The 13,366-nt window shown below is 39.0% G+C and overlaps 2 protein-coding genes across 2 annotated transcripts; both read left to right on the forward strand.

The window, feature by feature from the left end:
• Positions 1-297: 297 nt before the first annotated feature.
• Positions 298-3,209, forward strand: LOC149832195 (TMV resistance protein N-like). The gene is made up of 2 exons (XM_090012382.1): positions 298-1,135; positions 1,997-3,209. Exons 1-2 carry the CDS (start codon positions 525-527, stop codon positions 3,204-3,206), a joined length of 1,821 nt encoding a protein of 606 aa, XP_089868508.1. The 5' UTR covers positions 298-524; the 3' UTR covers positions 3,207-3,209.
• A 1,335-nt stretch (positions 3,210-4,544) lies between these two features.
• On the forward strand, positions 4,545-8,066 carry LOC149832196 (uncharacterized). The gene is made up of 3 exons (XM_090012383.1): positions 4,545-4,822; positions 5,471-7,054; positions 7,418-8,066. Exons 1-3 carry the CDS (start codon positions 4,616-4,618, stop codon positions 7,955-7,957), a joined length of 2,331 nt encoding a protein of 776 aa, XP_089868509.1. The 5' UTR covers positions 4,545-4,615; the 3' UTR covers positions 7,958-8,066.
• Positions 8,067-13,366: the final 5,300 nt, after the last annotated feature.

The following is a 13,366-nucleotide window of genomic DNA, read 5'->3' on the forward strand; positions in this document are numbered from 1 at the left end:
AGGTGATGGGTAAGGAGGGATGAATTTTACCGCATCCTTGCAAGATCCAAACCAAAGTGGAGAATAAAATGTTTGAGTGTTGAACCAAATCTGAGAGCATTTCGCTAGACAATTCCGAATCTGATCCCTATTGGCAAGTGGATACTCTGTTTGAGTGTAATTTAAAAATGAGTTAGCTCTTAGTCAAGTTCCAATCCAATCGAACCCAAACTCATTTTCAACCATGGTTGGTATGTGCGGCCGCTAATTTACAAATGAAACAAAGTGAAAATATAAATGTATTCACACCCTCCTACAGGGGTAAGGTAAGAGGAACCAATCACCCCAGGATCCTGTGTCAATCATGACCATCCAACTGATGCATTAGAGCACATAGGACCAGTCGATCTTAGCTGTTGTTTGGATAGATTCTATTGTAGGATGAATTCCATCATATTAAAGTGATCCCAATTCACAAATCTTCCTCCCACACTAGCTGTTGTTTGCATCGATTCCTCACCATTCTAGACCAACCCACTAGCAAAATGAAGATGCCTTCTGCATTCACCACCATAGTCGTTTCTGCTGTGGCACTCTTTTCTCTGATATTAACAATTAGAAGACGAAACTCCGAAAGGGAAGTCCCTCAAGATGGCGAAGCAAAGGACACTTCATCTTCCGCATCCTCACCATCGTCACCAAAAGATGGTGGAACAGAGTTCGAAGTGTTTCTCAATTTCAGAGGGGAAGACACCCGCAAGGGTTTCACTGGCCATCTCTATGAAGCCTTAAGAGACAAGGGTGTTTGCACCTTCATCGATGATGAGAAGTTGTTGAAGGGTCAGAGGGTGGATGAATTATTTGGGTACATCAATAGATCTAAGATCTTTGTGCCCATCTTCTCAAAGGGCTACTCCGATTCAGAGTGGTGCTTGAAGGAGATTGCCAAGGCCATAGAGTGCGGGAAGACAACTGTTCCCGTGTTCTTTGATGTAGAGCCAACCGATGTTCGGCATCAAAGTGGGCCATTTGAATCATCATTCAAACGCCATCAAAAAAATAAGAAGTTGGGTCAAGGGGAGGTGCAAAAGTGGAGGGAGGCGTTGAGAGTAACAGGGGAAGTTTCCGGTTACAATCTGAGGACTGACACAAATGGGTACTCTCTCTCTCTCTCTCTCTGTCTCTCTCTCTCTCTCTCTCTCTACAGTGCTGCCAAGCTCACAAGAAAAATCCAATGCTCAAGAAATAGTCTTTATTATCGTGATCTTAGCCTTAGTCACAACAATGAAATGTCCTAAACATTTATTTGGAAAAAGAAATGTACATGTTCCTAAGGATTCGTCAGTCTACCTATGAGAAGGTCTACAAGCTGATAAAGTCACTCTACCTGGCATAAAAGAACCTCCTTAGCAACGGCATGACTGGTTCCCAATTGATGATTTTCAATAGTTTCACAGCATTTTCAAATTTTGAGCTATATCTAAAATGTCTTAATTTTATTGTGAATTAATTTTTGAAATTTTTTATATATTTCTCAAACGCCAATATATAGGTGCCATCATTTTCTTCACAGTTTTTTCAACCCTATGAGCCATCTTTTTCTTCGTTTTTGTACTTTTAATACTTCTTCAATAAAAGATTTTGGAGTTATTCTGATTTTGTTTTTATCTTTCTATATTTTGAATTTGTAATAAAGATCAATTTTTAAAAAAGAATTAATCGAAGTAAATGCAATTTGATTCGATTCAGACTGATTTTATGAACCTTTCTGAAAAACAATTTAATTCGTGAATCGTTCTTAACAACTTTAGTTTTTAACTGGTGCATTCGTTTTTCTTTTCTAATCGATATCGCATCATCAATTGATGCCCTTTTATTGGTGAAAGTGCTTATTTGTAGGAGCGAGATCATGTTCTCCAATCAGAAAAAAGGAGTGAGATCATTTTTAAAATTGTTACCATATGAATTTGCTTGTCCGTGTAACAATTGGTTTTTTTTGTTGTTCCCCTTATGCCAGGCATGAAGCAAAGCTTATCCAAATTATTGTTAAGAGGATCAAAAAGGCATTGGATCGACCTTTGTTTGATGTGGCTAAGTTCACTATTGGGCTGGATAAACCTTTGAAAGATATGATTAACAAGTTAGATCTTCAAGCTAATGATGTTCGGATGGTTGGAATCTGCGGCATGGGAGGAGTCGGAAAGACGACCCTAGCAAAGGCCATCTTTGACAAGATCTCTTCTAAATTTGAAGTGCGCATCTTCATCCCCAACATCAAGGACAAAGAAATCACCTCTGTGCAAAAGGAGCTCTTGGATGCCATTTCTGGTGACGACACCAAAGTAAATGATATTGATGATGGCATTAGCATGATCAAAGAACGAATTAAATGCAAAAGCACCCCTGTGCTTCTTATTCTTGATGATATTAATGATGCGAAGCAGCTTCGTGCATTAGCTGGTTCCAAAGACTGGTTTTTTAACCAAAGCAGGATTGTGATTACAACAAGAGACAAACGCTTGCTGGGTGGCTGGAGAGTGAATGGGGATGAGATGTATGATCTGAAAGTGCTGGATTCTGAGCAGTCACTTCAACTTTTCAGCTGTCATGCATTTGGGAGCAAAGAACCTATGGAAGAATATGCACAACTTTCTCAAGAAGTTGTATCGGTTGCTGGTGGACTGCCCTTGGCACTTGAAGTATATGGGCCACTCTTTTTTTATTTAATATCTCTAGAAGAATGGAAGGAGATGTTGGATAAATTAAAGGACCGCCAGGAAAAGGGAATACATGAAAGCTTGAAGGTAAGCTTTGATGGACTGGATGAAGGAGCGAAGGAGATATTTTTGGACATTGCTTGTTTCTTTATCGGGTACGGTGATAAAGAATATGCGATGCACATGTGGCGAGATTGTAAATATCACCCAACGACATCCCTTAATGTCTTAGCACACAGGTCTCTTATTAAGTTCGATGAGGAGGGTCGGTTTGAAATGCACGATCAAATTCGAGATATGGGTAAACAGATTGTTAAGGACAAGTACCCCAAAGATCCGGGCAAGCGAAGCCGACTGTGGGAGGAAAGCGATATCTGTGAGGCATTGGAATATCCTGAAGTAAGATCTCACTTCTTGAATCTATTGCCTGATTTAGGTTTTGTCCATCTCTGCATCATCCAATTAAGCCCCAAATTTAGGATGTCAAAACTCAATGAATCGACTTTGTAATTTTGTCACCAATGTTTTAAGACTTGAGTCAAATTTGTACCAATTTGATCTCATTATAGTACTCTAAAGGGTTGGGACAACTGACCTTAGAGGTGAGCTGAATCAATTCATCTCACTTGGTGAAGTTGGACTTGGTTCTAGTTCAACCAGAGTTACCGAAAGCTTCTTAAGTAGACGGGAATCATGCATCCCAGAAACTCGCTTCGGAAGCATGATACTTCTCGCTTCAGATTCTTCATGAGAATCTCGATTCTTCCACGCTTCTTCTATGCTTCTCACACACATTATTCATACTTTCTATATGTTTTTTTGTACATTTCTTTTCATGTTTTCAATGTGCTTCCTCTCATGCTTTCACTCACTTTCCATGTGTTTACCATCATTGTTAGATTTTAACAAAAAAATTAATTCTTTTACTGAAAATTCATAAAATATAAGAATAATTAAATTTTATTTGAGTTTTTGTTTGCTTCTTGTTTGATTCATATTCAATTATCATATTACTTCATTTTTTATTCTTGTTTCTCTTTCAAATTAATACTTTGCTTAATGCCCTGCATCTCGCGTTCGCATCTCATATCGTTTCCCGCTTCTACTTCCTAATCTTGCAACCTTGGGTTCAACCATGTTTTCAGCCACATTTGTATTATAGGCACCATATTTAACCAAGTTCATACCAATATGTTGGTGCATGCAAGGGAAGTCAATGGAAAAAGTACCTTGGTTAAGCGTGGTCACGGCTGTCTCTTGTGTGCAACTGCAGAGATTATTTTCTTGCAAGTTGTTGAACTATAATGTTTGTTAATTCTTTGGCTTACTGTTTTCCGTGCAAACTTAATTTTAGCTTTAAAGTTGGATTCGCCGCTTAATTTTAGCTTTAAAGTTGTTGATTTAGATGGTTCAGTTTTGAGGAATATTGAGATTTTTTTTTTCAAAGGATTTCTCTTGTTTGCTTGGGCCAAAGGATTAGTTTTTCATTATGAGGGCATGAACTCTGTCAACAAAACATTCTCCAAGGCTGTGACTGTACTCACCACGGACATGTCTCCTCAGCGCTCTTATCTAGTGATCTATAAAGCATGTTTAATATTTTGTTTCACATTGAGAATGATATCATCAAAAGGCTATTTTAGGGCGTGCTTGTTTTTATTACACATTGATATATATATATATATATATATATATATATATATATATATATATATATATATATATATATATAGAGAGAGAGAGAGAGAGAGAGAGAGAGAGAGAGAGAGAGTTGGGTCAGATTATAACCCGTCTCAAATTAAATTTTGTTTTCCATAATATGTTGGTCTCTCTCTTTCTCATAGGGAACAAGGAATGTTGAAGGCATTGTCTATCCATGGGACGAAAAGAGATGTTTGACCACAGACTCTTTTAAAAACATGTCTAAACTTAGACTTCTTCATGTGAGTGGCGCCACATTTGAAGGTGAATATGAGCAGTTGCCGAAGCAAATCAAATGGTTGCAATGGAAAGGTTGTCCCTTGGAGTCACTGCCATGCAATTTTCATCTTCAGAAAACTGTTGTCATCGAATTACCTGGCAGCAATATAACCAAAGTCTGGAACCAACAAGGATGTGGGCTCAAGGTAAGCAAGCGCTGGGTGCTTTTCTTTTTTGTTCATTCTATCAAATAAGTATCCCAATATTTTCAAAATATTATGATTATGTCGTTACATTTTAAAAAGCAAATACCATCCTAAAAGTGTGATAGTTTCAAAATGCCAAGTTTTATTTTTTATTTTTGAGCATAATCACAATTATCATTCTCAGGAAAATATGAGTGAGGGAAAATCTTGTGATATTTTTGAAAAAGCACATTTTTCTCTGGAGGATCTCAAGAAGTGTTTCAATAGTATTAGCATTTTGTTAAAACACATTATTTTTAAAACAGGTGATATTTGGAAAATATTGCATTTGTTATGGTACAACTTAATTTTGATCAGAAATATCACAATCTATCGCCATATTTTTCAAAAATGTGGTGATGATTGTGAATCAATGAGAGAGAATAAAATTATTATAATTTGTATTATTATTTATAGATTTATTTGTTTATATATATTTATGTATTTTTATATATGGTGATATATTATGGAGATTTTTCTTAAAAAAAAACAAAATCTTTTTAGTTCATTGCAAGATTTTCCTAGCTTGGGTTTTCTTGAGAGCGAGATTAGTCACACTACTTTTACTTTTGATGGACACTCTTCTTATAAAAGATTAATTATTTGCAGGTCTTTGACAAATTGAGAGTCCTTGATCTAAATCACTGCGGGCAGCTCACAATTACTCCTGATTTTACTAGCATGCCCCAGCTAAAGAAATTGATATTTGATGAATGTCGTGAATTGACCAAGGTTCATGAATCTATTGGGCATCTCAAGAGTTTGGCATGCTTGAGTATGAGAGTTTGCGAGAAACTAGAGGAGCTACCTGCCAGTGTTTGTCAGTTGAGTTCTCTTGAAAGACTTGACCTTGCGCACTGCTATGCTTTTTCAATTTTGCCAAAACAGTTGGGGGATCTGAAATCATTGAAGCAACTCACCTTAGATTTTACAAAAATAATTATAGCTCTTCTCGATTCCATGTCACACCTAGAGAGCCTCAGTTTACTCTCTTTAGATGGGTGTGGTTCACTTACAGAGCTCCCAGAATGGATTGGAAGCTTGAAATCTTTGAGAAACCTCAGAATGAATACTACTAATATAGAGAGAATACCTGAATCCATTGGGCGTTTGACCAATATGGAAGAACTACTTGCTAATGGCTGTCGCTCACTTGTGGCTTTGCCCGATTCAATCGGCAATTTAGAGAATCTAAGGTTTCTTCATTTAGACGGAACAGCCATTCAAGAGGTGCCTGAATCCATTGGGTCCTTAAAAAATATTGAAATATTGTCCTTGAATGGGTGTGATAAGCTCAAAATCCTGCCTTCATCCATTAGTTACAATCCTGAGCTGACTGTAGCGGCTTCTAGTTTCTTTCATCTCAAACTCCCGCAACTTCCTCCTTCCCTGCGTGAGCTTGATGCATCTGGTTGCACTTCTTTGATAATGATATCAGATGTTTCAAACTTGAAGGAGATGCGTAGATTGGATTTAGGAGGCTGTGATAAGCTTGTCGATGTTCGTGGCTTTGAAAGTTTGGGTTGCTTGGAAGAATTGGTTATCACAGGATGTAGCAGCCTTCAATCTCTCCCTCAACTTCCCCCTTCTCTAGTCAAACTTTTGGCATCGGGTTGCCTTGCTTTGGATATCATCTTAGATGTTTCAAACTTGAAGAAGTTAAGTATATTGGATTTAAAGCGCTGCAAGAAGCTTGTCGATGTTCGTGGCCTTGAAAGTTTGGATTGCTTGGAAGAATTGATTCTCGAAGGATGCAGCAGCCTTCAATCTGCTCTCCCTAAACTTCCCCCTTCTCTAGTCAAACTTTTGGCATCGGATTGCCCTGCTATCGATATCATATTGGATGTTTCAAACTTGAAGTTGTATGAATTGGATTTAAAGGGCTGCAAGAAGCTTGTCGAAGTTCGTGGCCTTGAGAGTTTGAACAACTTGTACAGTCTGTTTCTCACAGGATGTAGTAAACTTCAATCTCTACCTCAGCTTCCCCCTTCCCTGGTCATACTTCTGGCACCACACTGCTATGCTTTGGAAACCATCGCCGATCTTTCGAAACTCAAACAGCTAGAAAGATTGGATTTAAGGGGCTGCGAGAAGCTTGTTGAAATAGGTGGCCTTGAAAGCTTGAATCGCCTGAAGGAATTGGATCTGAGAGGTTGTAGTCGACTTTCTGATTCTTTAAGGGACAGAATTATGGTAAGGTCTTTTCCTTTGTTTGGTAAAATGCATCTGTATTTGTTTTCACTCGAAACTTCACTTTTGTGTTGAAGCTTAAAACAAATAATTTGATTTCATAATCGGTTTCTGAACTGAATAGTTTTTCAAAATGATTTTGAAAGTTGGCTTGAACTAAATCGGATCCAATACTTTTGAATCTGTTTTTGATCTTTTAAAAAAATATTAAAAAAAAATATAAGCAATCAAAAAATGAAAGAAATGGAGTAAGAAATGAATGAAACACAAAGGAATTGTTTTTTTCAATAAATCGGTAAGTGTCATTTCGGCCTGATCCATGTCCATTAGATTTGTTTACTGAGTCATGCTCACATCTCTGCTCAGGAGGCCGACTTTGAAAGCATGCGTTCGTTTTCTATTTCTGCAAGTCTGATGAGTGTTGAGGGATCCAGCAATGCACGGCTCTCTTTTCCCCTTTCCAGACGGTTCAACGAACGCATCGCTAATGGTTGGTGCCTTTACTTGGAAACGAGAGGGAGCTTTGAAGAACTGCAGGGGATGGTTGTCCACGTTGAAGAGGTGGTAGATGGTCGTTTGATCTCTGAATGCACTTGTCAACTTGGCTCTTTGTACGAGAGTCTGGTCAGTTGGATTGGGAGTCTACCTGACGTGGTCCTACTTGAAGGGAATGATGAGATACGAAGAAATGGCCACAGGACGATTCATGTGTCAATCGATCGGGGCCTCCTGTTGTGGGGAAGTTTTCGTTGGGAGTATCATTGGCCACTTGATGAATATGATGCACCAGCGGATTCAGGTTCTCCTGTGACCACGTGGTATTGTAAGATCAAACTTTATTTCAACCGAGACAGAATGGGGGAACAATACCAGCACTTCGCAGCATGGTTTAACTTTTTTTTGTAAATGAGTTAGTTTGAGCTTGGCGCAGTTGGCTTAGGATCTAAATTTTATTGTTTTTAACTTTTAAAAGATACAGTTTTTTTTGTAAATAAACTTGCTTGTGTTTGTCTCGTTTAGCTCGTGCTTTTCATGAGTTCAAGTTGAGCTCGGTTCAGCTCACACCCTCTATTCGGTTTGATCAGCTCATTTACCAGCCCTAGACAAGTGCCCTTTCCCATCCAGTGCAAGACAGGTCATGTAATTTGACAAAATACATTTTTTGTGTGTTTTGAAATCACATTTATAACGCATAAACATATAATTTGACAAAATGTTTTTATGTTTTGAAATTACATTTATAATGCATAAACACTTAGCTCTCTCTCTCTCTCTCTCTCTCTCTCTCTCTCTCTCTCTCTCTCTCTCTCTCTCTCTCTCTCTCTCTCTCATATTAAGCCAAGATCTTCACTTGTTAATGAAATCAAATGCAATATGCATTATGTTGAGGGATGTGAAGCACCCAAACCTGATTAAGCCTCCTAACGTGGCATATCTCAACCCAGAATTGCATCTGGTGCTGAGTTTGGATATAAAAAGCCAAATTCCATAAATTTTCATTTTAAAAAGGTCATTTATGTAAAGAATCTGAAATTTAATCTGGGACTCGATGGGCGTTGCTGCAGGACGATATCAAGTCATCGGTGATCGACATCCACAATGGTGGTGGGTTGAGCAACCAGAATCCTAGCGATAGAGTTGAATGCAAGTCCCATAGATCCATTGAGGAACAACAATAGCAACAACCATGAAGATGGTTCAATAGGGTTTTCGATCTTCAACCCTTGGATGGAAAAACCCTATGGCCATGATTTGTTGATAATGGTGGTTGCGGTCTCCACCACCACACGCTGCTCAGGATGCCAGAAGCCCTGACCCTCCTTTGATGATGCACAATGAACACAACTCGCCCTTTCAATGCATAACAATAGCATTTCACCCTTGAGGCCCAAGGGCTATGAGATCAACTCCCTCTACCTTCACCCCCTCTGCCAGCCTTCCAAGGGCTCAAGGTGTTGACCTTCTCTTTGGAGCGCCTCACCTCTCCTCTCCATCGACATCGATGGGTGTGGCGCACTAGGACAATAAATTCCCTTTTTTCTTATGGGATGGCAATTTGGTTTGTCGTCCTACCCTGGGACAACACACCAGAGTGTCATCCTGCCTTGTGATGGCATACCAACTTGCCATCCTACCTTGGTATGACACTCATGTTTGTTCTCTCACTATGGAACAACAATTCTCAATGTCGTTCATTCAACAGATTCTTCGAATAAGCCCCAGGAAGAGGCGTGTCTTAGTTGAACCAAAACTCTTCTTGCCCATTCTGAGAAGGATTGCTCTTGAAGCAACTTCTATCCTAAGCAGGACTTTCTATGGATGAGCTTTATCTCCCATGAAGATAAACACAGATTCATATGGGTTGGATTCCTACCCAGAAAATGCTAGATTCATATCCCGTCCAAGATTTTTATATAATAGGAACCGACCCCATAGCTTGGAAATTCTCAGAGTTCTAGTCTTGCCCTTATTTTGTTCTTCTCTTGTCCCTATCCAAAAGTCTTAGAAAGATCACCTCAAACTGAGGGGGTGTATAGGATTTACTGAAATGATTAAAATTAATAGTAATAAAATTTGATAGGGTCTGCCTAACTCCAGCTTGTCTTTCAAAAAGAAAAAAGAAAAAAAAGAAGTTGAACCAAGCTCAATGCTCATTTGTTCAAGTTTGGCTTGTGAAGCTAATTTCATGAGTTTGAACAAGCTCTTTACAAGCATAAACAAGCCGATCCATAAGTAGCTTGTCTAGTTTTCCAACCCTAGTTGCCATTAATCCTCTTTGTCACCTATCACTATTGAAGTGCTGGAGTTGTCCATGTCCCACCTATGAATGATAGTCCACTAATAGGTTGGTCAAGTCATTGCATATGAAAATTGAACAGGAAAATTTCAGATAGGGACCTTCCATCTATATTTTGTTTTAAGTTTTTGCACCAAAGTCATGTGAGATCCCATGTCCTCGAAAAAAAGTGCCAAACCTTATTTCATGGCTAGTCTTTATCAAGGCTAGTCTGCATACTTGAGGTATTGTGTGCTCAAACCTTATTTCAACTGAGGCAGAATGCTGAATGGTGCAGATACCGGTAAGGAGAACGAGCATACAAGTGAAGGAAGATGAGTATACAAGCGAGGAGGATGAGTAGGGATGGTTAAACTAATGGGGCCATCTTCGTCTGCATCAGATAAGTTTCTTGTACTTGCAAGCTTTTCAGTTAGCGAACAATACCGACATGGAGGTGCTGAACTTTATATGCTACATCAGGTCGATTTGGGTGGACAAAGAGTAGGGCTGCAAAATCAAATGAGCTTCTTGCGGATCAGTTGATGTTTGGTTCGTAAAGAGCTCGTGAAATAGGCTCGGCATGCTCAAGCATGAACAACTATTGTTTGTCTTAGCTCAACTTGTTTATTAGTAATAAATATATTTTTTGTATATTTTATATTATAGAATGAAGATCATTGAAGTGTTTGTCAAGGCAGAAAAATATATAAAAAGTGGTTGTACCGCATTCTTAGTTAGTGTTGGTGCGACTTTTGATAAGGAGGTCGACTTGAGTAAAATAGAAGTGGTGAGAGAGTTTTCTGAGGTATTTCCAGAAGATCTACATGGATTACCTCCGAAGAGAGAAGTAGAGTTTATAATAGAAGTGTTACCCAGAACAATACCAATATCCAAGGCACCTTACCGTATGGCACCAGCTGAATTGGAAGAGCTAAAGAAACAAATTCAGGATCTTTTAGACAAAGGCTTCATACGACCAAGTGTGTCGCCTTGGGGAGCGCATGTATTATTTGTGAAGAAGAAAGATGGGTCTATGTGCCTTTGCATAGATTATAGAACGCTCAACCAAGTAACGATTAAAAACAAGTATCCACTTCTGAGGATCGAAGATCTATTCGATCAACTCAAAGAAGCTAAGGTGTTCTCAAAGATTGATTTGAGATCAAGATATCACCAGTTGTTAGTAAAAGAAGATGATATTCAGACGACAACCTTCCGTACTAGATATGGCCATTATGAATTTCGTGTGATGCCATTTGGACTAACGAATGCACCTGCTGCATTTATGGATTTAATGAACAGCATATTTATTGATTATTTAGATTGGTTCGTCATAGTGTTTATAGATGACATACTAGTGTATTCTAAGAATGAGGAAGAACATAAGGAGCACCTGAGAATGGTTATGCAAAAGTTGAGAAAGAATCAATTGTATGCCAAATTCTCCAAGTGCGACTTCTGGCTGAGTCAAGTGAGCTTTCTAGGTCACACTATATCGAAGGATGGTGTGGCAGTAGACCCTAGCAAGGTAGAGGTTGTACAACAATGGAAGCAACCTACTACTGTGTCTGAGATCCGAAGCTTTTTGGGGTTAGCTGGCTACTATAGAAGATTTATTCAAGACTTCTCCCCAATAGCCTTACCCATGACAAAGTTGCTAAGAAAAGGAGTTAAATTCGTCTGGAGTGAAGAATGTCAGAAAAGTTTTCAGACACTAAAGGAGAAACTCACACCAACACCAATATTAACACTCCCTTCTAGGACAAAAGGATTTGAGGTATACACAGATACATCGGGAACTGGTTATGGTGCAATGTTGATGCAAAACGGAAAGGTAGTCGCTTATGTATCAAGGCAACTAAAACTGCATGAACAGAATTATCCGACCCATGATCTAGAATTGGGTGCAATAGTATTTGCTCTAAAGTTATGGAGGCATTATTTGTATGGAGGAGAGTTTGAGGTCTTCATAGACCATAAGTCCTTGAAATATCTATTTTCACAAAAAGAGCTCAACATACGACAAAGAAGGTGGCTAGAGTATTTGAAAGACTATGAATTTAATATTTCCTACCACCCGGGAAAAGCAAATGTTGTGGCGGATGCTCTGAGCAGAAAGGCTAAAGCTTGCAGAATTTTAATGCAAACTTGAAAACTGATGGAAAAAGTAGCTCAATGGGAGCCGTTCCAAAACATTGAAGGAAAAGTGACTATGACCGCATTGATCCAAGATGAATTATTGGACAGAATCATCGCAAAGCAAAAGCAAGATCTGAAACATGCCAAGATGGTAGAAGAATATAGGAAGAAGGACTCTCCTTATTTGCAAGATGATGATGGTTCTATCTGGTTCAACCAGAGATTATGGGTCCCGACTGACGAAGAAACTAAGAGGTATCTTCTAGATGAAGCCCATAAGACTAAGTTCACTATACATCCAGGAAGTACGAAGATGTATCAGAATATCAAGAGGAATTTTTGGTGGTCCGGCATGAAAAGAGAGGTAGCAGAGTATGTCGCAAAGTGTTTAGTATGCCAACTGGTGAAGGCAGAACACCAAAGGCCGGGAGGCCTTTTGCAAAGAATAGATATTCCACTGTGGAAATGGGAAGATATCACCATGGACTTTGTGGTGGGTCTGCCTCGCACTAAACGTCAACATGATGCAATATGGGTAGTAGTCGATTGGTTGACCAAGTCATCACACTTTCTCCCTATAAGGATGACCCAAACACTGGCAAGTTTGGCGTATTTGTATATTGAAGAGGTGGTGTGACTCCATGGAGTGCCGAAATCTATTATCTCAGACCGAGATCCGAGGTTCACTTCACGGTTTTGGGAGCACTTGCAAAGGGCTTTGGGTACAAAATTGAAATTGAGCACTGCATTTCACCCGCAAACAGATGGACAATTTAAAAGAACCATTCAAACTCTGGAAGATATGTTGAGAGCATGCGCCCTTGAGGGAAAAGGAGATTGGGACAAGCACATTAAATTGGCAGAATTTGCATATAACAACAGTTATCATGCTAGCATAGGAATGTCACCGTTCGAAGCATTGTATGGCAGACCTTGTAGGTCACCTGCTTGTTGGACTGAATTGGGCGACAGTAAAATAGAAAATCCCTTGGTATTACAACACTATACAGACCAAGTGCAGTTGGTAAGGAAAAGGTTATTTGCAGCACAGAGCCGACAAAAAAGTTACGCAGATCAAAGGCGAAGAGAGCTCAGCTTTAGTGTTGGAGACCATGTATTTGTAAAGGTCTCCCCAACAAAAAGTATATTCAGATTCAGAAAGAAAGGGAAGTTAAGTCCAAGGTTTATCGGGCCGTTTGAGATTTTAGAAAGGATTGGTGAAGTAGCCTATCGAATTGCATTACCACCACAATTTTCGCATGTACATAATTGTTATCATCGCAAAATTTTTAACTTTTTGCGAGTCAAACTGACCTTTGAAAAAAATTTTGAAAATAACTCGCCTCCATTTTTAAAATGCGGGAAAATTCCGAAGAATGGGACTCGCCTGTCGGTAC

The sequence above is a fragment of the Nuphar pumila genome, chromosome 7, assembly GCF_984573655.1.
Source record: "Nuphar pumila chromosome 7, dmNupPumi1.hap1.1, whole genome shotgun sequence".
In the NCBI taxonomy this organism is placed as follows: domain Eukaryota; kingdom Viridiplantae; phylum Streptophyta; class Magnoliopsida; order Nymphaeales; family Nymphaeaceae; genus Nuphar; species Nuphar pumila.

What these genes read in the sequence shown, in the direction of transcription:
- LOC149832196 (XM_090012383.1), top strand. Translation starts at nt 4,616, where the DNA reads ATGTCTAAACTTAGACTTCTTCATGTGAGTGGCGCCACATTTGAAGGT. An exon ending in AACAAGGATGTGGGCTCAAG is followed by an intron (nt 4,823 to 5,470) that starts GTAAGCAAGCGC and finishes AATTATTTGCAG; the next exon opens with GTCTTTGACAAATTGAGAGT. An exon ending in CTTTAAGGGACAGAATTATG is followed by an intron (nt 7,055 to 7,417) that starts GTAAGGTCTTTT and finishes ATCTCTGCTCAG; the next exon opens with GAGGCCGACTTTGAAAGCAT.
- LOC149832195 (XM_090012382.1), top strand. Translation starts at nt 525, where the DNA reads ATGAAGATGCCTTCTGCATTCACCACCATAGTCGTTTCTGCTGTGGCA. An exon ending in CTGAGGACTGACACAAATGG is followed by an intron (nt 1,136 to 1,996) that starts GTACTCTCTCTC and finishes CCCTTATGCCAG; the next exon opens with GCATGAAGCAAAGCTTATCC.